Genomic DNA, 25820 nt, shown 5'->3' with positions numbered 1-25820 from the left:
AGCCGCTGGGGGAGATGAAGCCACGCTGCCGGCTTCGGATGGCCTGTCAGCCTGGTAGCCCAGCTCACGGTGGTGAACAGTGTCAGCATCGTCCCGCAGGAACAGCCGATCACTGGCCAACAGGGAACAGCTGTCGTCGTCATTGAAGATATCAACCTCCTGACGCAGGGCATGCGCCCTCCACTCAAGGTGGTCCAAGCGGTCCGACTCCTGTCCTAGCCTCGTTATTGTAACTTAATTTTTTATCAGTTTATCGGAGGTGGGGCATATTTTTATGCATCCGTCAAACATGGAAGGTTTAGCATTCCCAAATGTTGGGAGGTGTTTTCTAACGTAGTCTCTAATTTGTAGGTATCTGAAAAAATTACTTCTGGGAAGGTTATAAGTTTCCCTCAGCAACTCAAAGGAAGCAAAGGTCCCTTCTATGTATAAATCCCCTATGGTACTTATCCCCAACTCTCCCCATCGCTCAAAGGTGTTATCAAGGTTAGAAGGGGCAAAGGAGGGATTCCTGGCGACAGGGAGCATGAATGACATTGGTCTAAGCTCAAAGTGGACTTTAATTTGCTTCCAGATTCGAACTGTGCTATGTATAATAGGATTGTTACAATAAAGTGACATCTCCAGATTAACAGGCGACAAAATCACAGCGCCAATAGAGAAGGGGTGACACTCCTCACGCTCCATACTAAGCCAGTTGGATGCCGGAAGTACGTCATCCAGCAGAAACGTAACAATGCGGAGGTTAGCGGCCCAGTAATAAAATATAACATTTGGGAGAGACAATCCTCCTTCCATTTTAGATTTACAGAGGTGTTTTTTACCTATCCTGTGTGTTTTATAATCCCAGATGAAAGGATTGATAATTGAGTCCAGTTGTTTATGAAAGGATTTAGGTATGAATACTGGGATGTTCTGATATAGGTAGAGCAGTTGTGGGAGGAAGACCATTTTAATGGCATTAATTCTTCCGAGCAGAGAAATTGGGAGAGTTCTCCAAAATAGTATGTTTGATTTGAGTTTTTGTATCAGAGAGGGGAAATTATCTTTAAATAGTAAGGAGTATTGTTTGGTAACTACAATTCCTAGGTAGGTAAATTTTTCTGAAGATAACTTAAATGGGAGATGTTCTAGCCAGGAGGTATTTTGCGACCGTATGGGCATTAATTCACTCTTGTTCCAATTTATTCTGTATCCCGAGAAGGTACCAAACAAATTGATCACATCAAGAATAGCTGGGATACTAGCCTGGGGTTCTGTTACATAGAGGAGGATGTCATCTGCGTATAGGGAGATCTTATTTAGAGTATCTTTAGTATTATAGCCGTGTATTGCTGCATGAGATCTAATCGTCTGAGCGAGCGGTTCGATAATTAGGGCGAAGAGCATAGGCGACAGCGCACAACCCTGCCTTGTCCCCCTGTTGAGGTTAAATCGGGGCGACAATGATTGGTTAGTGAGTATTCTGGCACAGGGGTTCCTATATAAAAGCTGGATCCAATTTATGAACCTATCTCCAATATTAAATTTCTGTAGGACCTTGAATAGATAGGGCCACTCAACTTGGTCAAAGGCCTTTTCGGCGTCAAGAGATATGACGGCAAGGTCCACGTTGGGTAACCTCTGAGATTACATAACATTGAAGAGGCGTCTGAGATTGAAGAATGAGTTTCTGTTAGGGATAAAGCCGGTCTGATCCGAATGGACCAATTTGCCAATTAAAGTGCTAAGCCTGTTAGCCAGAGTTTTTTCTAAAATCTTTTGGTCTGTATTAAGGAGAGATATTGGTCTGTATGACCCTACCTCTTCTGGTATAGTAATGAACGCTGAAGCCTCCGGCTTCATTCTCCCTATCCAGGATATTGTAGTTAACATCTAATAAACCTAAACAGAATAAGTTGCAACTTAAACATATTGCGCATTTAAGCGTCATCCTGGGTCAATCACTTAATTTTTTACTATTTATTTTATTTTTTACTTCCACGTAGTTTCTCACGCACAGCCGTTCCTAGCCTCGTTATTGTAACTTAATTTTTTACTATTTATTTTATTTTTTACTTTAGTTTAGTTAGTAAATATTTTCTTAACTATATTTCTTGAACTGCATTTTTTGGTTAAGGGCTTGTAAGTAAAGTGACAAATAACATTTGATTTGATTTTGATTTGAAAAAGCTCTGGGCTCTTCTGAAGGCCAGACTCCTGAACAATGAGAGAAAAGCCACAGAGCAGGGTGTGAGCAGGTTATACAATGTGTTAAGTGTTTTGCTAGCTATGAAGTAGAGCTTAAACGTGTAGACATCGTTGAGGTTACTCAGACCTGTAATGCTCCAAAGTTGTCATGCTGTCATAATCAGCCTGGCATGATCACCCATTTCTCTTTTGACTGACTAGGCTATCATACAGGAGATGCATCAAAATAAAGAACTTGGCTGGGGTGTGTGGAGCCAGAGACAACAGTGGGGTTAAACTGTAGAACCCAGTTCCTATATTTGAGTATAAAAATAGATTTTTTCAAACAAAACTACTCTACATTTTACCTCTAAAATCCTCAGGATGACAAATTAGAGCAAGATTACTGAATGTAAGTACATTATTTACCTTCAGAGGTGAATGTATCAAACCAGTTGCCGTGATAAGTGTGGTATTTTTTGTTGTAATAGCTACTGTAAATTGGACACTGCAGTTTTATTAACACATTCTTTGCTCGCTTCAAGGCAAACAATACCGAGCCAATCAGGAAGACTCTCGTTGCTCCGGATGACCAGGCCCTTTCACACTCTGAGGCTGACGTGAGGAAAAACTCTCAAAAGAGTGAATACTCACAAAGCCGTCAGCCCAAACCCAGATGGCATCCCTGGCTGCATCCTCAGAATGTGTGCTGACCAGCTGGCTGGTGTCTTCTCTGACATCTTCAAACTGTCCCTGTCCCAAGCTGTAATCCCCATCTTCTTCAAGGAGACCACAATCACCCCAGTGCCCAACAAAAACAAGGTGACATGTCCAAATGACTATCACCCCGTCACACTCATCTTGGTCATCATGAAGTGCTTCGAGATATTGATCATGGCTCACATCAAGGCTAGCATACAAGGCACACTGGACCCACTCCGATTTGACTGTTCATTGATTACAGTTCAGAATTGAACACTATTGTTCCCTCTAAGCTGGACACCAAACTCAGACAACGTGGGTCTGGACACCACCCTCTGCAACTGGATCCTGGAATTCCTGACGAGCAAACTACAGCCTGTGGGGATTGGCAACAACACCTCTTCCACACTGACTCTTAACACAGGGGCCCCCCAGGGGTGTGTCCTCCGTCCTCTGCTGTACTCCCTGTTCACCCACGACTGCATGGCTTTGCACGACACCAACTCCATCATCACGTTTTCTGACCACACAACGGTTATAGCACTGATAACCAACAATGATGAATCAGACTATAGGGAGGAGACAAGTGAACTGGCATTGTGGTGCCGGGACAACAACCTCTCCCTCAACATCAGCAAAATAAAGGAGTTGATTGTTGACTTCAGGAAGCAGAGGGAACATGCCCTGATCCACATCAATGGGACTGCAGTAGAAAGATGCAGTTTTAAGTTCCTCGGCATCCACATCACAGAGGACATGACATGGACCATCAACATTACCACTCTTATCAAGAGGGCGCAACAGTCTACTTCCTATGTTTGCTGAAGAAATTCAGCATGCCACCCCAGGTGTACTCCAAATACTATCGCTGCACCATCGAGAATGTCCGACCACGACTGCAAGGCCCTCCAGCGGGTGGTCAAGATGGCACAGTACATCACTGAGGCTGTGCTGCCAGTCATCCATGACATACTGAATATTCTGTATATTGAGGAAGTCCAGCAGTATCATCAAGGACCCCACACACAAGATGTTCACTCCCTTACCATCGGGCAGACGGTATCATAACATGAGGTCTGATACCAAAAGGCTTAGAGAAAGTTTCTATCTACAATCCATCAAACTGCTTAACACTTCAGCTGGACTGACCACCTGCACTGACTCTCTGCACCGTAGCACGCGCACACACACACACACACACACACACACACACACACACACACACACACACTGCTACAAGACTCGTATTATTATTGCTAAATACTGCACAGTTTAAACACTTGCCCCCTAATCCCACCTTCTACAAAACACGTGTAAATACTGGACAGCTTCTACCCAAGATTCTACCCCCAAGTAACAACATTGCCAAATACATTGACCAAAAATAGAAACGCAACATACAAAGTGTTGGCCCCATGTTTCATGAGCTGAAATAAAAGATCCCAGAAATGTTCCATATGCACAAATGTGTTTACATCCCTCTTAGTGCAGTTTTGTCACACAACACAATGGCACAGATGTCTCAAGTTTTGAGGGGGCATGCAATTGTCATGCTGACTGCAGGAATGTCCACCAGAGCTGTTGCCAGATAATTGAATATTAATTTCTCTACCATAGGCCACCTACATATCCAGGCTGTATCACAACCGGCCGTGATTGGGAGTCCCATAGTGCAGCGTGCAATTGGCCCAGCATCGTCTGGGTTTGGCCGGTGTAGGCCGTCATTGTAAATAAGAATTTGTTTTTAACTGACTTGCCGAGTTAAATAAATGTTAAATACATTTTTTTTTTTAACATTGTCGTTTTAGAGAATTTGGCAGTACGTTCAACTGCAAACTACGTGTATGGCGTTGTGTGGATGAGTGGTTTGCTGACATTGTGAACAGAGTGCCCTATGGTGGCGGTGGGGTTATTGTATGGGCAAGCCACGAACAATGAACACAATTGCATTTTATCGATGGCTATTTGAATGCCCATAGTGAGGCCCATTTTTTTTTTGGTATTTGTGACCAACATAGGCATTTCTATATTCCCAGTCATGTGAAATCCATAGATTAAGGCATAATGAATTTGTTTCAATTGACTGATTTCCTTATATGAACTGTAACTCAGTAAAATCGTAGAAATTGTTGCATGTTGTGTTATATTTTTGTTCAGTATAGTAAGCCAAATAGCTACTCAGAATATCTGCATTGACGCTTTTGCACAAACTCGTTCTGACTATGCACACATACTTATATTGACACTCCAACACACACACACACATAATAGTTATGGTGCTTTTAAGACAACTGGGAACTCGGGAAGAAAAACGAGGTCATATCATGAAGTCATGAACGCGGCATTATTCTCGTTGACTTTGTGCCGGATGTCGTCATGTTGTCAGGGACATACAGGAAATGAAAAGGAAGAGGAAAAAGGCCCAAATTCGATACCAACAGAAATGTACAGCTCTGATAACAACGCTAGTGATATTGTTCACTTTCAAATGGAGGACTAATGTTGACTCTCGGAATCCATGGAGACCCATGAAGAAACGCCAATAATCTACACAATGGAAAACAAGCCGATTGTGACATGTTAGTTAACCTTTGAGTTGTCTCGTTAACGTTAGCTAGCTAGCAATGTTAGCCTACAGTATACCTCAGTGGTTGCTGTGCGGTGTGAATCTGAGTGACACCTCAACCAATGCAGTGGCCGCTGCAGATAATCTATGTTGTCTAACCGGCATGCTAGCCAGCTACCGTATACAGTTTTTAAAGATTGTTTCAGAAGTCCTACATTGACAATTTTGAAAAGGGCATAGCTTGCTAGCTTGGCTACAGTTAGTAGCTAACTAGCCAATAAAATAGCCTATTCCTTATGCAGCATTTCGGCATCCCCTCACTTTCTTATTTTACAAAGTCTGCTCGTGATTTTTTAGCTAGCTAGTTAACAAGCTACTAATCAAACGAGGCCTGTATAAGAAGAGCAACAAGTAGTACACTGCGCTGGCTGTTCAAGTTTGAGCAGAGGACTGTCAATGTATCAATGACAAGTTCAAATCAAATTTTATTGGTCACATACACATGGTTAGCAGATGTTAATGCGAGTGCTTCTAGTCCCGATCATGCAGTAATATCTAACCAGTAATCTAACAATTTCACAACAACTACATTTTACACACAAGTGTAAAGGAATTAATAAGAATGTGTACATATAAATATATGGATGAGCAATGGCCGAACTGCATAGACAAGATGGTGTAGAGTACAGTATATACATATGAGATGAGTAATGTAGGAGATGTAAACATGATATAAAGTGGCATTGTTTAAAGTGACTAGTGATATATTTATTACATCCAATTTTTTATTATTAAAGTGGCTAGAGATTTGAGTCAGTATGTTGGTAGCAGCCATTCAATGTTAGTGATGGCTGTTTAACAGTCTGATGGCCTTGAGCTAGAAGCTGTTTTTCAGTCTCTCGGTCCCAGCTTTGATGCACCTGTACTGACCTCGCCTTCTGGATGATAGCGGGGTGAACAGGCAGTGGCTTGGGTGGTTGTTGTCCTTGATGATCGTTTGGACCTTCTTGTGACATCGGGTGGTGTAGGTGTCCTGGAGGGCAGGTAGTTTGCCCGCGGTGATGTGTTGTGCAGACCTCACTACCCTCTGGAGAGCCTTACGGTTGTGGGCGGAGCAGTTGCCGTACCAGGCGGTGATGCAGCCCGACAGGATGCTCTTGATGGTTGAAGAGGCAACCTAGACAATACCCTGACAGGACGTACTTTTGAGAACATATTTTCTAGCTAGCTAGTGTAGTTCGCTATGATGTAGCCTAAGGTGTGCAGTGAGACCTAGCTAGATGGCTAGCTAATAAAATGTAACGAAACAAAAGAGTCACAGATCTTGTTGATCCCTGAAAATGGAATAAGATGCTGGTTGGAAGCAGAGTACCTGTCTGCTTTCCCTTTCTCTCTCTCTTCACTACTCTGTCTCTCAACCCCGACACACAGGTGCTGGCGACCAGAGCTTGTTCACTTCCCTCTACACCTCTCTGGCACAGCAGTTACCCAAGGAGCCCATGGAGTGGAGGAGGTGAGCTATTGGGATGTTTGCACTTCGCTATCAGATGTGTGTGTGCAGGCATGCGCAACTGTGTGATTACCGCAAAGTTGTGTGTGTACGTGTTTGAGTGTGTGGCTGACTGTTTTAAGTTCCTTTGTTTTCAATGCCAATGTCTCCTCATCTGAAGGTCCTACGGACGCGCACCAAAGATGATTCACCTCGAGGCCAACTTTGTTCAGTTCAAAGAGGAGCTGCTTCCTAAGGACGGAAATAGAGCCTTGCTCACCTTCCCCTTCCTGCACATATACTGGACAGACTGTTGTGTGAGTAGTCAGCTAGTCACTATTTGATTTAGTAAGAACATATTGGACAGACCGGCATTGTTGGTATCATAACATTCAACACCTTATTATGATTCACAACAGCTCCAATAGCGGTTTGTGTGCACGTCTTATATGGATGTATTAATGCTATTTTTATTTCTAAATCTCAACATGTAAAGCACGCCTCCCATTGGCCATTCGGATGCATAGGCTGTAGCCTGTCTACCATTGACTATCAGCCCGTCACCCACCACTTTGCAATGTGAGCTTGAGGCAGTATAATTGTTTGAAACCTGTCCGTTTTACTTCACTTCAAATAATGAGGCACGTCTTACCTTGCTTCAAAGTAGCCTTGTGAAAATCCATCCATAGAAACGTGGAGGCAATTATTTTATATGGACTTTGTCATGCCGTTAACAAACGTTTCTCTCCTGTTCTAATGGTTTTCGTATCAACTTTCTTTCATTGTCCATAAGCCAATGGCACAATCCTAGTCATGTAGCAAGCCATCAATAGTAGTTGCTATTAGATTCCCCCTCTTTCTAAGTTTCTGACAGAGATTTTCATCTCTGTCACATATGGAACATTAGGTACGCTGTTTTGAACTGTGTTTTCCACTAATTTCATTTTGGCAAATGTTTGAAAATGACGTTTTATTGGCTCCTCCATTACAGGAGTTGCATGTTCAATAATAGGCTATAGCCTTTTGACTGTAAGATGATAGGCTTGCTATTGTTGCATGTTTCCGTTAAGCTCTTAATGAAAAATGGCCAGTCCTTATATGCATGCATCGTATTAGAGAGGAAGAGGCAAAGCGAGAGGTTTCACTCTAGCCAAAATCTGTCCAATTAGTTTCTATGGGCTTATTTTGGGCCTAAGCTTGTCGCCTGCCTTCCCGCCTTGGGATGACTCACATTGTTAGGGCGGGAACATAAGCATCTCGTCATTATATACAGATCTGATATAATTTTTTGGGGGCACGTCATTTTACTGTTTGGAAAATGTTTTACTGTTTGTTGACCGCTTAATGAGGGTCAGTTTGCATCCCTAGCATGGAATCTACAAGGTGTCAAGCGTTCCACATGCTGGCCATGTTGACTCTAATGCTTCCCACAGTTGTGTCAAGTTGGCTGGATATCCTTTGGGTGGTGGACCATTCTTGATACACACAGGATATTGTTGAGCCAGCAGTGTTGCTGTTCTTGACACAAACCGGTGCGCCTGGCACCTACTACCATACCCTGTTCAAAGGCACTTAAATCAATTGTCTTGCCCATTCACCCTCTGAATGGCACACAATCCATGTCTCAATTGTCTCAAGGCTTAAAAATCCTTCTTTAACCTGTCTCCTCCCCTTCATCTGCACTGATTTGAAGTGGATTTAAGAAGTGACATCAATAGGGAATCATAGCTTTCACCTGGTCAGTCTGTCATGGAAGGAGCAGGTGTTTTGAATGTTTTGTACACTCTGTGTGTGTGTGTGTGTGTGTGTGTGTGTCTCAGGACACAGAGATGTACAAGGCGTCGGTGAAGGATGACATGCTGCGGTGGCAGAGCACCCTGCGGCTGCACGGCTCGGTGGACTGGCTCATCGTGGTGGTGGAGAGCGAAGCCAAGAAGAAGAACAAGACCAACATCCTGCCGCGCACCTCCATCGTAGACAAGATCCGCAACGACTTCTGCAACAAGCAGAGCGACAGGTCGGCAACATCACCGCTCTTATGTCTTGTTAGAACAGAATCCGAGCTATTTTGTCTACCAAGGGACCCTCCTGGAGATCTACTGGGCGGGCATGCTCTCTTCTGATCCATTTCTGTTGTGTAACACACCAGATTCATCTTATCAAGGACCTGAGCAACTCATTTAGTAGAATCAGATGTGTTAGATGAGGGATGGCGCAAAAGCCTGCAGGAGTGTGGCTCTCCAGGAGGACTTTTCTCTCTAACACCACCTCCCCCCACTCTCTCTCTCCCCTCAACATGGTTCAGGTGTGTGGTTCTGTCTGACCCTCTGAAGGAGTCGTCTCGGTCCCAGGATTCGTGGAGCTCCTTCCTGACTAAGCTGCGCACCTTGCTGCTCATGTCCTTCACCAAGAACCTGGGCCGCTTCGAGGATGACATGCGCACGCTCCGCGAGAAACGCACCGAGCCCGGCTGGAGCTTCTGCGACTACTTCATGGTGCAGGTGGGTCCCTCCCACCGCCTGTCAATCATCCATGCTCTACTGCAGGGGAAGCAGTTGTAACCTATTTAACCAATGGGGGTGTGTGTGTGTTGTGCAGGAGGAGTTGGCCTTTGTGTTTGAGATGCTGCAGCAGTTTGAGGATGCTCTGGTTCAGTATGACGAGCTGGACGCTCTCTTCACTCAGTATGTCCTCAATTTTGGGGCTGGAGGTAGAGTGGCATTGTTTACTACCCTTACCATGGCTCTACAGTGTGACCATTTTACATGCATATCCGCCTAAATATTTAGCCGTATGATCTAGAATTTTTATTTAGCAGCACCAGTGTGCTAAGAAATAAAGTATTCCAGCTTTATTACTCCCCAAAATATTTAATTGTGCTTCAAAATGTATTCATGTACGCCTACATTTTTCAACTTAGGTGCACACGTGCTCCTTGTAAAAAGGTCAGCACTGCCTACCTGTACTATAGGCCTATTTGTGTGTATGTTTACTGTACTACTCAGGGCAAAATCTTATTCTTGTGTCCATGTCTGTTGTGTCTCTTTCTATGTTGTGTCTTTCAGACGGGGCCAACTGGCTGGGCTCGTTCTGTGCCCCGGTGAAGCGCTGGAGCGGGCTGCTCCTGCGGCGGCCCATCGACATGGAGAAGCGCGAGCTGATCCAGCGTGGTGAGGCCAGCCTGCTGGACCTGCGCAGCTACCTCTTCTCCCGCCAGTGCACCCTGCTCATCTTCCTCCAGAGGCCCTGGGAGGTCACCCAACGAGCCCTGGAGCTGCTGCACAATTGTGTCCAGGAGCTGCGCCTGCTCGAGGTATAGTGTGTTTTTGAGTACTGTATTGAAGTCCGACTGGGCCAAACTGCTGACATACGAATCACCTTCGGTCCCAAATTACTACTCATTATGTGATGAAGATGAACTATTCTGCAGTGCACCTCATCTTGCTCAAACTGATCCCCTCAAACACTCTGATTCTGGCCATGCACATTCCAGTGTTTCCCCTACCATTGTGTAACTCTGTTGCCTCCTGACAACAAAAAGTTTGGTTGGAAACATTAATTTTGGTGTCATACATTGGCTTTGGGTTGTGTATGAGCGGTGTGTTTGTGTGTGTGGGGTGCAGATGGAGAAGGTTTGTGGATTCAAAAAAGTCTATCAAATGTAAATCTAGAGATCCTCATCCTGTGTGTGTAGGTGTCTGTGGTCCAGGGGGCGTTGGACTGCTGGGTGTTCCTCAGCTGTCTGGAAGTGCTGCACAGGATCGAGGGCTGCTGCGACCGCGCCCAGCTAGAGGCCAACTGCTCCCACACTGTCGGCCTGTGGACCTACGCCACAGAGAAGGTACCCTACCTACCTACCTACCTACCTACCTACCTACCTACCTATGTATACAGTGCATTCAGGAAAGTATTCAGACCCCTTGACTTTTTACACATTTTGTTATTGCACAGCCTTATTTTAAAATTGATTACATTTATTAAATTAAATGTTTTCATCAATCTACATAATGACAAAGCAAAAACAGGTTTTTAAACATTTTCACACTAGCCTGTGTAAGGGCTATTTGACCATGAAGGAGAGCGATGGAGTGCTGCATCAGATGACCTGGCCTTCACAATCACCCGACATCAACCCAATTGAGATGGTTTGGGATGAGTTGGACCGCAGAGTGAAGGAAAAGCAGCCAACAAGTGCTCAGCATATGTCGGAACTCCTTCAAGACTGTTGACAAGCATTCCAGTTGAAGCTGGTTGAGAGAATGCCAAGCGTGTGCAAAGCTGTTTTGAGGTCTTGACTATAATTTTACAATGTAGAAAATAGTAAAAATAAAGAAAAACCCTTGAATGAGTAGGTGTGTCCAAACTTTTGACTGGTATTGTAAGTATTCAGATCCTTTACTCAGTACTTTGTTGAACACCTTTGGCAGTGATTACAGCATAGTCCTCTTGGGTATGACGCTATAAGATTGGCACACCTGTATTTGGGAAGTTTCTCACGTTCTTCTCTGAAGATCCTCTCAAGGTCTGTCAAGTTGGAGGGGAGCATCGCTGCACAGCTATTTTCAGGTCTTTCTGGAGATGTTCGATCGGGTTCAAGTCCGGGCTCTGGCTGGGCCACTCCCGGACATTCAGAGACTTGTCCCGAAGCCACTCATGCGTTGTCCTGTTGGAAGGTGAACCTTCGCCCTTGTCTGAGGTCCTGAGCGCTCTGGAGCATGTTTTCATCGAGGATCTCTCTGTTCTTTGCTCCGTTCATCTTTCCCTCTATCCTGACTAGTCTCCCAGTCCCTACTGCTGAAAAACATCCCCACAGAATGTTGCTGCCACCACCATGCTTCACCGTAGGGATGATGCCAGGTTTCCTCCAGACGTGACCCTTGGCATTCAGGCCAAATAGTTCAATCTTGTTTTCATCAGACCAGAGAATCTGTTTTCTTATTGTCTTGAGAGTCTTTAAGTGCCTTTTTTCAAACTCCAAGTGGGCTGTCATGTGCCTTTTACCGAGGAGTTGCTTCTGTCTGACCATTCTACCAGAAATACCTGATTGGTGGAGTCCTGCAGAGAAGGTTGTCCTTCTGGAAGATTCTCCCATCTCCACAGAAGAACTTCTCAGTTTGGCTGGGTGACCAGCTCTATGAAAAGTCTTGGTGGTTCCAAACTTCTTCCATTTAAGAATGATGGAGGCCACAGTGTGCTTTTTTGGTACCCTTCCCCAGATCTATGCCTTGACACAATCCTGTCTCGGAGCTCTACTGACAATTCCTTCGATCTCTTTGCTCTGACATGCACTGTCAGCTGTGGGACCTTATATAGATAGGTGTGTGCCTTTCCAAATTATGTCCAATTAATTGAATTTACCACAGATGGACTCCAATCAAGTTGTAGAAACATCTCCTAGGATGATCAATGGAAACAGGATGCACTTGTGCTCCCGAGTGGCGCAGCGGTCTAAGGCACTGCATCTCAGTGCTAGAGGCGTCACTATAGACCCTGGTTCGATTCTGGGCTGTATCACAACCGGCCGTGATTGGGAGTCCCATAGGGCGGTGCACAATTGTCCCAGCGTCGTTAGGGTTTGGCCCGGACTAAGCCGTCATTGTAAATAAGAATTTGTTCTTAGCTGACTTGCCTAGTTAAATAAAAATAAATACATTTAGAGTCTCATAGCAAAGGGTCTGAATACATACAGTTGAAGTCAGAAGTTTACATACACTTAGGGTGTTGTCGTTAAAACTCGTTTTTCAACCACTCCACAAATGTCTGGTTAACAAACTATGGTTTTGGCAAGTCGGTTAGGACATCTACTTTGTGCATGACACAAGTTATTTTTTTAACAATTGTTTACAGACAGATTATTTCACTCACAATTCCAGTTCGTCAGAAGTTTACATACATTAAGTTGACTGTGCCTTTAAACAGCTTGGAAAATTCCATAAAATGATGTAATGGCTTTAGAAGCTTCTGAGAGGCTAATTGACATAATTTGAGTCAATTGGAGGTCTACCTGTGGATGTATTTCAAGGCCTACATTCAAACTCAGTGCCCCTCTGCTTGACATCATGGGGAAATCAAAAGAAATCAGCCAAGACCTCAGAAAACAAATTGTAGACCTCCACAAGTCTGGTTCATCCTTGGGAGCAATTTCCAAATGCCTGAAGGTACCACGTTCACCTGTACAAACAATAGTACGCAAGTATAAACACCATGGGACCACGCAGCCATCGTACTGCTCAGGAAGGAAACGTGTTCTGTCTCCTAGAGATGAACGTACTTTGGTGCGAAAAGTGCAAATCAATCCCAGAACAACAGCAAAGGACCTTGTGAAGATACTTTTGTACCCGTTTCCTCCAGTATCTATATCCACAGTAAAACAAGTCCTATATTGACATAACCTGAAAGGCCGCTCAGCAAGGAAGAAGCCACTGCTCCAAAACAACCATAAAAAAGCCAGACTACGGTTTGAAACTGCACATGGGGACAAAGATCTTACTTTTTGGAGAAATGTCCTCTGGTCTGATGAAACAAAAATCGAACCGTTTGGCCATAATGGCCATCGTTATGTTTGGAGGAAGAAGAGGGAGGCTTGCAAGCCGAAGAACACCATCCCAACCGTGAAGCACGGGGGTGGCAGCATCATATTGTGGGGATGCTTTGCTGCAGGAGAGACTGGTGTACTTCACAAAATAGATGGCATCATGAGGATGGGAAATTATGTGTGTATATTGAAACAACATCTCAAGACATCAGTCTTGAGTCAAAGCTTGGTCGCAAATGGGTGTTCCAAATGGACAATGACCCCAAGCATACTTCCAAAGTTGTGGCAAAATGGCTTAAGGGCTACAAAGTCAAGGTATTGGAGTGGCGATCATAAAGCCCTGACCTCAATGCTATAGAGAATTTGTGGGCAGAACTGGAAAAAGTGTGTGCAAGAAAGGAGGCCTACAAACCTGACTCAGTTACACCAGCTCTGTCAGGAGGAATGGGCTAAAATTCACCCAACTTATTGTGAGAAGCTTGTGGAAGGCTAGCCAAAACATTTGACCCAAGTTAAACAATTTAAAGGCAATTCTACCAAATACTAATTGAGTATGTAAACCTCTGACCCATGTGATGAAAGAAATAAAAGCTGAAATAAATAATTCTCTCTACTATTATTCTGACATTTCATATTCTTAAAATAAAGTGGTGATCGTAATTGACCTATGACAGGGAATTTTTACTAAGATTAAATGTCAGGAATTGTGAAAAACTGAGTTTAAATGTATTTGGCTAAGGTGTATGTAAACTTCCAACATCAACTGTACCTAAATGAGGTCTGGTTTTTATTTTTAATGAATTTGCAATCAATTCTAAAATCTGTTTTCACTGTGTCATTATGGGGTATTGTGTGTAGGTTTATTGGGGGGAAAAATTATTTAATCAATTTTAGAATAAGGCTGTCACGTAACAAAATGTGGAAAAAGTCAAGGGGTCTGAATACTTTCCGAATGCACTGTACCGACTGCACCTCTGATTTAACGCACACCACTGCAGGTACACTGTTATGTTAGCCCCTACCTTGCGGACCTACACTGTTCTAAAGTCACAAGGGGCTTGTTTTCTGCTCAATGGAGGATCATCATTAGTGCTTCATTAGTGCTTCATTAGTGCATCAGTGCTTCTTAGTCCAAGACTAGGCTTAATCTGTGTCTGCGAAACTGGCCCGAGGGGTTTTACGTGGTCAAGAAACTCTGATAACACACTTTCTGGTGATCGTCGTAATATTCCTTTTCCAGCTTGTCATTGTGGCCCTATGTATGTTGTGACGCGTGTGTTGTTGTGTTCCCAGCTAAAGTCTCTGGGCTACCTGTGTGGCCTGGTGGCCGAGAAGGGCCCCACCTCCGAGGACCTAAACCGCACCGTAGACCTTCTGGCTGGCCTGGGGGAAGAGAGACCAGAGACGGGTATTACACACACACACACACACACACTAATGCCCTAGGCTTTAGCTCAGCAGGCTAACACAGGTGTGCTGGAGACTCAGTTGGTTCACAATAGGCCCTTAGTTATAAAGTAGTAGTACCTGAGCATTGCATTAGAATGGATAATGTTGGATGGTGTCATTTGATAATGGTTGAGCTGTGTTGTATGCCATGTCAAAACCGCTTAGCCCTCTGTTGTGCAGATGACTCTGTTTGAGGTTGAAGTGGGTTACTTTTACTGTCAACGCAAACGCATCATTGTGAGGACTTGGAAGTTCTTTGCGCCAAGGAAAAAGCTGAAATGGTCTTTAGAGAAAGTCTAAGTGTCTCTCCTGTGTTCTCTCTTACAGTCAACAGCCTGCAGAGCCCTTACAAAAAACTCAATGAGGCCTTATCGTCTGTGGAGGCATTTGAAAAACACTATCTGGTAAGTGCCATGTTGATTAGGTGGATAATGGTGTAGCCAGTAACAGTAGTCCTTGTTTAGAGCTTTGATTATGCTTCATAATGTTATGTGTGTGTGTGGGACACTTCCTAGACAGAGTGCCTCTGTTTATAGTTTTGGTATCTAGTTCATTGGGCCCCATTGCCCTCCGGGCCTGCTCTCTTTAGGCACTGGGGCAGAAAGCCATCACAGAGCTAAACATTCTTATTTAGTGAATGTCATCTTTGTCCTCTGATGAGCCTTCTCCCCCTCCCTATCTCTCTTTCTCTCTCTCTCTCTCTCTCTCCCCCTCTATTCCACTCTCTTACCCTTTCTCCCTCCCTCCCTCTTTTCAGGAGCTGTCTCATGCTGCAATGGAGATGTACAGAGCCATAGGCAGGATGCGCTCATCCCGGCTCATTGGAAAGAGTCTAGCTGAGTTTTACATGTAAGCATTTCTCTCTATCTTTTTTTGTGTTCTCTCTGCCCTCAGCCTCCCACTCTCCATCTCTGAATGGTGTTTCCAGTGAGGGAATCATTTAGATTAAATGTAGTATACCTGTTGTAAGTTTTAAAACGATGAAGGTTGCTGGAAAAAATGATTAGCCCCAGTCAGCTAAATGTGCTAATGACTAATGAATGAAAGATTATAGGGTTGCTCTAATTGATTGATGCTAAATGAATAAAAACTGTGTTAACTGTGTGTGTGGTTTGTGTGCGTAGGAAGAAAGGTGACCCGGAGAGAGCAGAGGGCTTCCTTGATGACTCTCTGAGGTCCTACGTGGCAGAGGGGTGGAGCCTGCAGGTGACTCATACCAGGAAGCAGATGGCCGAGTGTCAGAAGCTCTTGCAGCAGACTGAAGAGTATCCTTCAAAAATGCTGCGTTCAAAACAACTGGGAACTCTGGGGGGGGGCACAAGCTCCGACTGGGGAAAAATCGTTTTGAATGGTCATCCAACTCAGAATTCCAACTCGGAAACTTGAGCCTCTTTCAGGCCTCTTTCTAGAGCTCTGACTTGAAGATCACTGACCTCGTGATTTGACAAAGAGTTTACACACTGACCACCTCACTACAGGGTCGTATTCATTATAGCACACTGTTGCAAAACAAAACAAGTGTTTGCCATTGGACAAGTTCAGGTAGTCCCTGTCTGTTTCCTTCTGTTTTTTTCTGTTCTGTGCCTTGTGTATATGACCCAATGTCAATCAGTCTCAGTGGACGTGTTTGACATTGCAACCAATTTTAAAGGCTAATCAAGACTGACTACGAATCACCTTGCATCATAAATAACTACTCAATGTTATTTTGTAGGTCAGTCCGCCACAGTTTACCCATAATACATCACGGTTTAGATGCTCTCAACACGGACAATATCTTCATTGGTGTACATTCTATATGACCCAGGGTCATGTTCAATAGGGCCAACCGTAGCCACGTTCTTTTCAATGGAAAAAAAAAACGTGGGACTCCTATTGGAAAGATAGTACCTCCCTGGTTCATACCTTTTCGGAGCATTATTTCTTTCCCCCATTTTGTGACTACTGAACACAACCCAGCCTTCTGTGCTGTCACTTGTTTGAGAGGTCATCTGTTAAATGAGTGGGTGGACTAAAGATTTCCATCATGGGTAGCTAGATGAATAATGACCACAAAGGAAGGTTGGCTACTATTTTACTCCTATCCAATCCGCATGCTCGGTAGGGAATCCTTTCTGAAGGCTTTCTCTCTCCTTTCACTCTCCCATTGCATTGAAATAGTCAAGATACAGACACCTGGCTATCTTCTAGTTCAGGTTTCCTTGACTCACTGTGCCAGCTACCTGCAGACCAGTGCCTTGCTGGCGGGCGACGCCAACCTGACAGAGGAGGAGAGGAAGCACTTCTACCAGGTGATCCTTACCTTCGCCAGCCAGCCCCCGGCACCCTCAGGTGAACACACACACACCACGTACACTCGAGACATGGCAGGAACAGTCAGTTGTTTGTCCTCATTGATGCAGGAAGAACTTCTGAGAGACTTTCCAACTAAACTGGTCAAACATGTAAACAGCGGCTAGCTTTTCGCCCAAGACTGATCAACATTAGCCTGGTCCCTAGATCTGTTTGTGCATTTTGCCTGCTCCATTGTCATTGTCAAGCCTGACAATTCCATAAGAGAACAGAAAGACCTACATAACTCTGACTTCACAATGTTGCCATGTAATGCCATGCCCTCTGTCACTTCCCTCTCTCATCCCCCTCTTCCTCCTCTCGTCTCTCCAGACCAGACTGTGGCTCTGAGCATGGCGGCGTTTGCCCAGCTGCGCCAGATGCAGTTCAGCCCGCCTGGCGCCGTGGTGCACGTGGGTGCCGCCCTGCAGCTGGAGCTGCGCGTGCGCTGCCTGATGCCTGTGGCCGTGCAGGTGGAGCAGCTGGCTGCCACTCTCCACTTCAGCCTGGAGCAGGGCGGGGCGAGGGGCCGGGCGGGCGGCACCCAGAGGAGGACAGGCCAGGGACCACAAGGCCAGGGGGACGGGGTGGTCCTGTTCCCCCAGGGAAGCCCCCTAGCTGGGGCCGGGATGGGCGCTTCGCTACCCCCTGCACTGGAGCTTTATGAAATGCAGGACCGCAGCCCGTCGGACAGCTCGCTCAACTCCACGGGGGTGGTGTGTAAGAACATGCACCTGCTGCTGCGGCGCCACGACAGCTCAGCCTCCCTAGACACGCCCACCGCCGGGGCCCTCCCGGCAGCGGTTGCCGTGGACGACGGGGCCCAGATGCTGAGGGCACGCGACATAACGCTACAGCCCGGCGACAACAGCATCTTGTTCACGGCCCCTGTACGTTTTTTTTGTTTTTTTTCAGCCTCCTATAATATCAACAGTCATGTCTCGAGTCCAAGTCCACCCCATGGATCATTTTCAATTTGTCTAAAGAAATCTGTCATCTCCTTGCGTCCTCTCCATTAAAGCAGAATGGGGAATGCTGTCAGTTAGAGGTCAAGTGTCACTTTATCACTCCTTGTCGGTCTCTCTTTTTCTCTTCCCCCTCTCTCTACTCTCTCGCCCTTTTCTCTCTAGACTGGAGAGCCGGGCTCGTACACGTTACGTCAGCTGTGCGGGAGTGTGGGGAGAGTCCAGTTTGTCCAGTCTCACATCTACCCTGTGGTGCAGTACGAGGTCTACTCCCAGGAGCCTCAGCTCACCATCGAGCCCCTCTCAGGTCTGTCTGTCTGTCCCCCTCTTTTGCCATAAACAATGGATGCTAATCGCTGCCTGTTGGACTGGGTCATCCTTGTATTTTGACATTTGTGACTGTGTAACTGTGTGTATCTGTGTTTGCCCTCCAGACAACCTGTTGGCAGGCATTCCCCAGAAGGTGAAGTTCACCATAGCAACAGGCCACTACAATGTGAAGAAGGGTGACGCGCTGCAGCTTAGCAATACAGACTCCATGCCCATCCTCCACTCTAGCTGCTGCTCTGCTACCATCCTGTCCAGCACGGGAGGTCAGCCTTCCTTCCATCCACTCTGGGTCAAGGGTCAGAGAGGTTAAAGGGATAGTGCATCCAGATGAACAAATTTTCCTCGTTACATTGAAAGTAGTCTATAGACGGGAGAGACTGCAATCCACACCTTTTGTTTAACTAGACACTGCTTCCAATCACTAATATTACCATGGAGATCAATGACCCTCGGTCCTTAGGGGGAGACACCTTTAGCGTTCCATGCTGACTGCCTTTCCCTAGTTATGCTGTTGCTAACTATTTTTTGTTCTCGCTCTCTCGAACCCTCTCTCCATCTCTTTGCAGAGTGCGTGGGGGAGCGTGCTCTTTCTGTCCAGTCATCGGAGAAGGTGACCAGCATTTCCCTGCCCCCAACCCCTCCCTACCACACCCTGGAGTTCCAGCTGGAGGTGCTGTGCCACATCCCCCCCACGCCCTTCAAGCCCGACATCGAGCGTCTCACCAATGGCGAGGTTCGCCACCGGCCCAAGAGCCACAGTCAGGCAGACAGTGGTATGATCCACATCGACCAGAAGGTTAGAAGACCGTTTGTCCTCCTAACCTATAGAACCCCAGGACCACCTTTATGTCATTTATTTGGGTCATGTTCATTAGGCTCCCAACGGAAGACAACAGACTGAAACGTAGGGACTACCTGGATTTGTCCAATGAGTATTCCGCCTCAAAATGTTTGAAAGTGTTTTGTTACGCTGTGCCCTAATGAACATGACCATGCCTAACAGATGTTTACAGCCCTGTGTGTTCTCTTTCTCTCTCCATAGGTCTCCATCGACTGTCCTTGGTCCATCTACTCCACGCTCATATCCCTCACCTTCTATGTCCCTTTCAAAGCCAAGCACTCAATACTCTCTGCTGGGAAAAGGTAGGGGAGACACTCCATCTGCTTTTACTGTATGGGGAAACATTTTTGTCACGCACAGTCACAGATGTGTTCAAAAAAATACAGCATGATTCAATTTGAACCTTTTTAAAATGTATTTACTGAGTGATGCACCCAATGCAAATTCCAATTGCAGTATTTGGAACTTGCGTTGGGTAATATACCTTCTCGTCTACAGGATTTGAAATGCCCCAAAAAATAAATAGCTGAGCCCTCGGTGTCTATTCATTGACGTGTCTGCTCAGTCATTTAGTAAGGAATCTATGGTGACGTTGAGAATCTGACTCCTCTGACTGGTCCCACAGGAAGTATATACAGGTGTGTCTCCAGAACGTGTCCGACACAAACTTCCAGCTGGCGGACCCGGTCCTCACAGAGCGCCAGCCCACAATCCCGGTGGAGCTGCTCTCATTCAATGCTAAAACACAACAGGTGAGTAACTGACGGTGCACACACACTTCATCCCTCACTCACTCGCTCACTCACTCATCTGTTCGGATCCTCTTTGCCTCAGACGGTGTGCAGTCAGCAGTCAGTCTACTGCCTGTGGGAGATGCGTTGGGTCAAACACCTCCCGCTGTGTCTGCAGTGTGCATTCTCCGCCAGCTTCGCGCCCGTCTCCGCCTCTGACGCACACACAGCCTTCAAACCCTACCGCTACGAGTTCCAGCTGGACCGGGTCTCTGTGCGTATACTCAAGACCCAACTCTGGGTCCCCATCATTAGGCACCACATGAAAGAAAAACACATATTTTTTGTTTTTCATTGCAAAACGAATGAACACAACCCTGTTCTCATCACAAACAAACGCCGTTCTGGTTCTCGAACATCGCTCAATGTTGCTAACCGTGGACTCTGCTAAACCCTCCTCTCCAGACCCTTTACAGCTTGAAAGCCGAGATCTTGCCGTCGTCTGGTGACCAGCACTGTCGCACCGGCGCCCTCTGTGGCCTCGAGGTATCGATCACACGGCAGGCAGAGCCCAGCGAGACTGAAGGGGAGGAGGAGGAGTCTACAGAAATAGAGGGCCTGAGGACCACCAAGCTCATGTATGAAGGTAGGACACGGGAAGGTGTGTGTGTGTCCGTCCATGTCCGTTATTTACCTATCTACCCTGGTGTGTGTTGTCTGCAGTGGTGGACAACAGCAGTAACTGGGCGGTGTGTGGCAAGAGCTCGGGGGTGGTGTCCATGCCTGTGGCTGCCAGCGCCACACACAGGGTTCAGATGGAGGTCATGCCCCTGTTCGCTGGGCACCTGCCCTTCCCCAACATCAAAGTGTTCAAGTACCTGCCCCACAGTGCCGTTCCAGCCATTCAGCCGGACACAGGTATGTAACCCACAGCTGCAGAACGATACTTAAGCTCAGTCCGTAGCCATGTCTCCCATTACTTAACAAAATGGTGGTCAATATTTTGTGCCGTCTTTGTCAACCTCTTATACGCTGTTTATATTATTTGCTTACAAGCGTTATTACAGCATGTGTTGTACTCTCTCTCTCACACACACTCGGTCACATGCACTCGCGCTCGTCTCCCTCTCTCTCTCTGGCCGCTCACAGACAGCTGCTTAGAGAACGACACCATGTCCCTGCTGGACAAAGGTCTGGACGACCAGGGCGACACGGCCAGCATCCGTAGCCGGGGCAGCATCCACTCGGTGGGCAGTGGGGAGCAGCAGAGGGGTCTGCCCATGCCCCGCCTGGAGCCCTTCAGTCCGGGACAGGTGTTCTATTGGAGCCAGGGGCGGCAGGTGCTGGTGCTGCCTGTTACTGACGACCACGTGATGGAGGTTAACGTCACATGACCCCTGTGGGCCGCTGCCCCCGCCCCTCGCTGTGCCCCCACCACGCCTGGACCTCTGTGGTTTGGTTCCTGGCTGTGGTTCTGGAACCGGGACGTGGCATGGCGGCAGAGAACTGACACTGGCTCTCCTCTCAGGACTCATTGCTGGGCGACCACTGGCCCTGCTCCTGTTCTGGCCTGAGTTCCATCTGCTCTATTTTTAACTTGTCAATCTTTTTCAGTATTCACTGAATTCTCATATGAAAATACCCCTCTCTCCCCCCACTGTCAGAGAAGAGGGTTTGGTGTACCTGTAATACTAGCTCTCTTATTGGTTCTTGCTCGGTGGAACCCCCCCCCCCCACGCACCTGTGACTGGCTTGCTGGTTCCACTGATCGTCAACACAACCTTCTGTATGAGGCACACATGGACACACTGTGTTTGGACAGGGGTGCTTCGGTTTGTGGTTGTTTGTATTGGTTGGTGTGTGTCTGGCAAGTTGTGATAGATGAAAGGAAAGAGCGGGGCCAGTTAATTTGTGTGTGTGTGTGTGTGGGCAATATCATCTTCATATTTCCTCCTCACTCACTTTCAGCCCCTTGCCCCCCAAACCCTGCTGAATCCTCTATCCTTTGCTGTAGTCATAGCGCCACCCTGGCCACTGTACAAACTGTTCAATATGTACATATTATTCCAGAGGAATCACTGTACTGACTGACTGTGTGCAAAGGCTGCACCAAAAACAAATTGTCTCGAAGGAATAGGTTAGAGGTTAAATTCAACTATTTTTGTTTTCGAGCAGGCACTTAATCTGAGTACTAACGAACACATGCTTTTGGCTCTGGAAGAGGACCTATTTTTGCCTTGTTTCTTGTTGTTCAGGTTTTAAGGTTCACTGAAATTCACTTATTCAAGTATTGGTGAAATCTGAGAACAATGGGATGAAATTGAACTTGGTTGTTTTCAGTGACTTTTTTTTTCTGAAAGTGACCGTCTGTTTTGAAGTGTTACCATCATGTGTTCTGTATTACTTTGTGGTTTACTTGAATGCTGAGCAGGTAAATTCTATGTTTAGTAAATGTGGTGTCTGACCTTCTTTTTTTTCTTCTTTTTTTTTCTCAGACATTTGCTGTTGCTACGGTAACTGTGTCAGGGAGAGCACTTTCTTATCATAGCACAATTCTTTTAACAAAAACAACAATTTAGAAGGAGGGGAAATTCGCTTGTATAAATGCGATTGACGTTGGTTTATTGACCTATTTTTGTACTGTGTCGCCGGTCAAGTTCTGTTTGTTGCTCTGTGTCTGTCGGTGTGGTTGGTTGGTATCTACTGGAGGCCGATGAGGGCTTTGGGCCTGAGGCCTTAGCACACCCCCTCAGCTATACTCATGTCCTGTATTCCTCGACCTCTGGGCTTGTATCTAGCATAATCCCACAAACAGAAAGTAGTGCTCACCGCCAGGACGAAAGGCAGAAGGATTGTTCCCTCTATCTGGCCATCTTAATGAAAGGGAACCCCCTCCCACTCAGAATCCACATACAGAACGTACTTGCCCGATCCTACAGCAACATAACATGGGCCTGTCTTTCCATGTGTCCTCGGTGTGTACGAGGGTGTCTAACTGGTCAGGAAAACTATGATATATGAAGACTATGATATATCAGTGCTCGTCTATGTACTCATCTTATTTTATGCCCAGCTGTATTTATTGTCTTTTTTATATATTATTTAACGGCAAATAGCTGGAAGGGATGGAATCAGTCACTCACAAAAATAAATAATGCCATTGGGAATTGTCTGGTGATCTTTTTTTTTCTTCAAGTCATTGGTCACTGAAATCAGATTAAAAAAATTGTATGTAAATGATTCCATAGAAGTTCAGCACCACTGATTGTTTTCAGATGAATTATTTAAAAGAATCATATGTATGCATTATACAGTTGAAATTAAATATACCTATGTTTTAATGTGACTGTGTTCTGGTGCTCAGTAGAGTATTTGTGCGAAGAGAAACTGGACGGTTTTTGGGGTGGCTCAAATTAAACACCTACAAGGCCTGATTTGGCTACTATAAGCCTGTATGGTATCAACTAACTTGATCCTCAATGTGTTTCCTCACTACTAAGTCGCATGCAATCTTGTCACACCCATAGCTTTTGAATACGAAGGGTGAGAAGTCCAAGTCTGAGGAACAGAAGACCGCAGGAGGGGGGCAGAGCAGGTCAGAGGGGTCAAGCCATGGAAGAACTTGTTGGTGCACATGAGGCTCTTAGGTGATGGGAATCTGACAGGGGGATCCAATGTAAGGTTGGGACACATGTCTTACATTTTCAGTAGCCTTTATATATAGAAGAAATCCTCAGATGCAGGGCTATTGTGGCAAGTTATGTAAAGCAGTTCTGTAAAAAAGTATTGGTGTAGGCCTAACTGACACTTAAATACACCAATACTTTTTTACAGAACTTCTTTACACTACGTGCCACGGTAGCCCTGGAAAACAGTGTGCTATATTAGCCTTTGTGTGTTGTGACACGGGCTGTTGCGGTGACCGTATTACCGCAACACCTAGCGGTCATGAAGGGAGTCAAATTCCATGTCACGGTAATTAGGCTTCTCCCATCAGCTTAAATCACGTGAAAAGCATCCTCCATTTGCTATTTAAGTGCACAAAATATGTATGTTTTCCCGCTGCCCCTGTTTCGAGACAGATGCATGATTCTTCAATTTTTTTTATTTGACGGCCTGGCGAAAGGCCTCCTGCGGGGACGGGGGCTGGGATTCAAAATAAATAAAATACAAATATGGGACAAAACACACATCACGACAAGGGAGACAACACGACACCTACATAGAGACCTAAGACGACAACATAGCATGGTAGCAGCACAAAACATGGTACAAACATTATTGGGCACAGACAACAGCACAAAGGCCAAGAAGGTAGAGACAATACATCACGCAAAGCAGCCCCAACTGTCAGTAAGAGTGTCCATGATTGAGTCTTTGAATGAAGAAATCGAGATAAAACTATCCAGTTTGAGTGTTTGTTGCAACTCGTTCCAGTCGCTAGCTGCAGCGAACTGAAAAGACGTGCGACTCAGAGATGTGTGTGCTTTGGGGACCTTTAACAGAATGTGACTGGCAGGACGGGTGTTGTATGTGGAGGATGAGGGCTGTAGTAGATATCTCAGATAGGGGGGGACTAAGGCCTAAGAGGGTTTAATAGATAAGCATCAACCAGTGGGTCTTGCGACAGGTATACAGAGATGACAAGTTTACAGAAGAGTATAGAGTGCAGTGATGTGTCTGTTCTATATGGAGCATTTGTGGAAAATCTGATGGCCGAATGATAAAGAAAATCTAGCCGCTCAAGAGCACCCTTACCTGCCGATCTATGAATTACGTCTTCGTAATCTAGCATGGGTAGGACGGTCATCTGAATCAGGGTTCATTTGGCAGCTGGGGTGAAAGAGGAGCGATTACGTTCGTAATGGCTGCGATTTTACCCTTGCTGACAGGCAGTGGCTGAGACAGCAGATTGCTTTAGGACTTGGTCAGGTGGTGTAAGCATGTCCCAGTTTAGGTCACCTAGCAGGACACATTCAGACTAAGTGTATGGGTCCAGGAGAGAGCTTAGAGCAGGTAGGGTACAGGCCGGTGCTGATGGAGAGACAAATCTGCCCGATTCCAGCCTTGCTGCAGCACCCCCAGATCATCACCGATCCTCCACCAAATTTGACAGTGGGTGCGAGACACTGTGGCTTGTAGGCCTCTCCAGGTCTCGCACCCACTGTGAAATTTGGTGGCGGATTGGTGATGATCTGGGAATGCTTCAGCAAGGCTGGAATCGGAACAGATTTGTCTTTGTCAAGGATGCATGAATCAAGCCGCGTACAAGGTTGTCATGGAAGAAAACTTACTTCCTTCTGCTCTGACAATGTTCCTGAACTCTGATGATTGGTTTTTCCAGCAGGACAATGCTCCATGCCACACAGCCAGGTCAATCAAGGTGTGGATGGAGGACCACCCAATCTCCACACCTGAACCCCATTGAAAACCTCTGGAATGTGATAAAGAGGAAGATGGATGGTCACAAGCCATCAAACAAAGCCGAGCTGCTTGCTTTTGCGCCAGGAGTGGAGTCACCCAATATCAATGTGAAAGACTTGCGGAGAGCATGCCAAGACGCATGAAAGCTGTGATTGAAAATCAGAGTTATTCCACCAAATATTGATTTCTGAACTCTTAAGTTAAAACATTAGTATTGTGTTGTTTAAAACTGAATATGAACTTATTTTCTTTGCATTATTCAAGGTCTGACAACACTGCATCTTTTTT

The 25820-nt window shown here is 45.8% G+C and overlaps 1 protein-coding gene across 2 annotated transcripts; it reads left to right on the top strand.

Annotated features, from left to right (window-relative positions):
• The first annotated feature begins 5267 nt into the window (after window positions 1-5267).
• On the top strand, window positions 5268-23275 carry LOC139373261 (trafficking protein particle complex subunit 10-like). Of its 2 annotated transcripts, XM_071113572.1 has the most exons (23): window positions 5268-5450; window positions 6869-6950; window positions 7108-7243; window positions 8747-8943; window positions 9232-9427; window positions 9525-9636; window positions 9992-10239; window positions 10621-10767; window positions 14755-14869; window positions 15238-15314; window positions 15668-15759; window positions 16035-16175; window positions 17129-17241; window positions 17575-18131; window positions 18372-18513; window positions 18641-18799; window positions 19103-19332; window positions 19579-19679; window positions 20003-20129; window positions 20212-20382; window positions 20574-20754; window positions 20832-21026; window positions 21258-23275. In XM_071113572.1, the coding sequence occupies exons 1-23, from the start codon at window positions 5390-5392 to the stop codon at window positions 21500-21502; spliced, it is 3825 nt and encodes a 1274-aa protein (XP_070969673.1). In that variant the 5' UTR covers window positions 5268-5389; the 3' UTR covers window positions 21503-23275. The 2 variants fall into 2 exon arrangements, with proteins under 2 accessions (XP_070969673.1, XP_070969674.1); XM_071113573.1 differs by lacking the exons at window positions 5268-5450; window positions 6869-6950; window positions 7108-7243 and adding an exon at window positions 7418-7505.
• The last annotated feature ends 2545 nt before the right edge of the window (window positions 23276-25820 follow it).

This window comes from Oncorhynchus clarkii, chromosome 18, assembly GCF_045791955.1.
Source record: "Oncorhynchus clarkii lewisi isolate Uvic-CL-2024 chromosome 18, UVic_Ocla_1.0, whole genome shotgun sequence".
Lineage (NCBI taxonomy): Eukaryota > Metazoa > Chordata > Actinopteri > Salmoniformes > Salmonidae > Oncorhynchus > Oncorhynchus clarkii.
The sequence above is the reverse complement of the archived record's forward strand: the minus strand, read 5'-3'. Positions and strand labels throughout refer to the sequence as shown.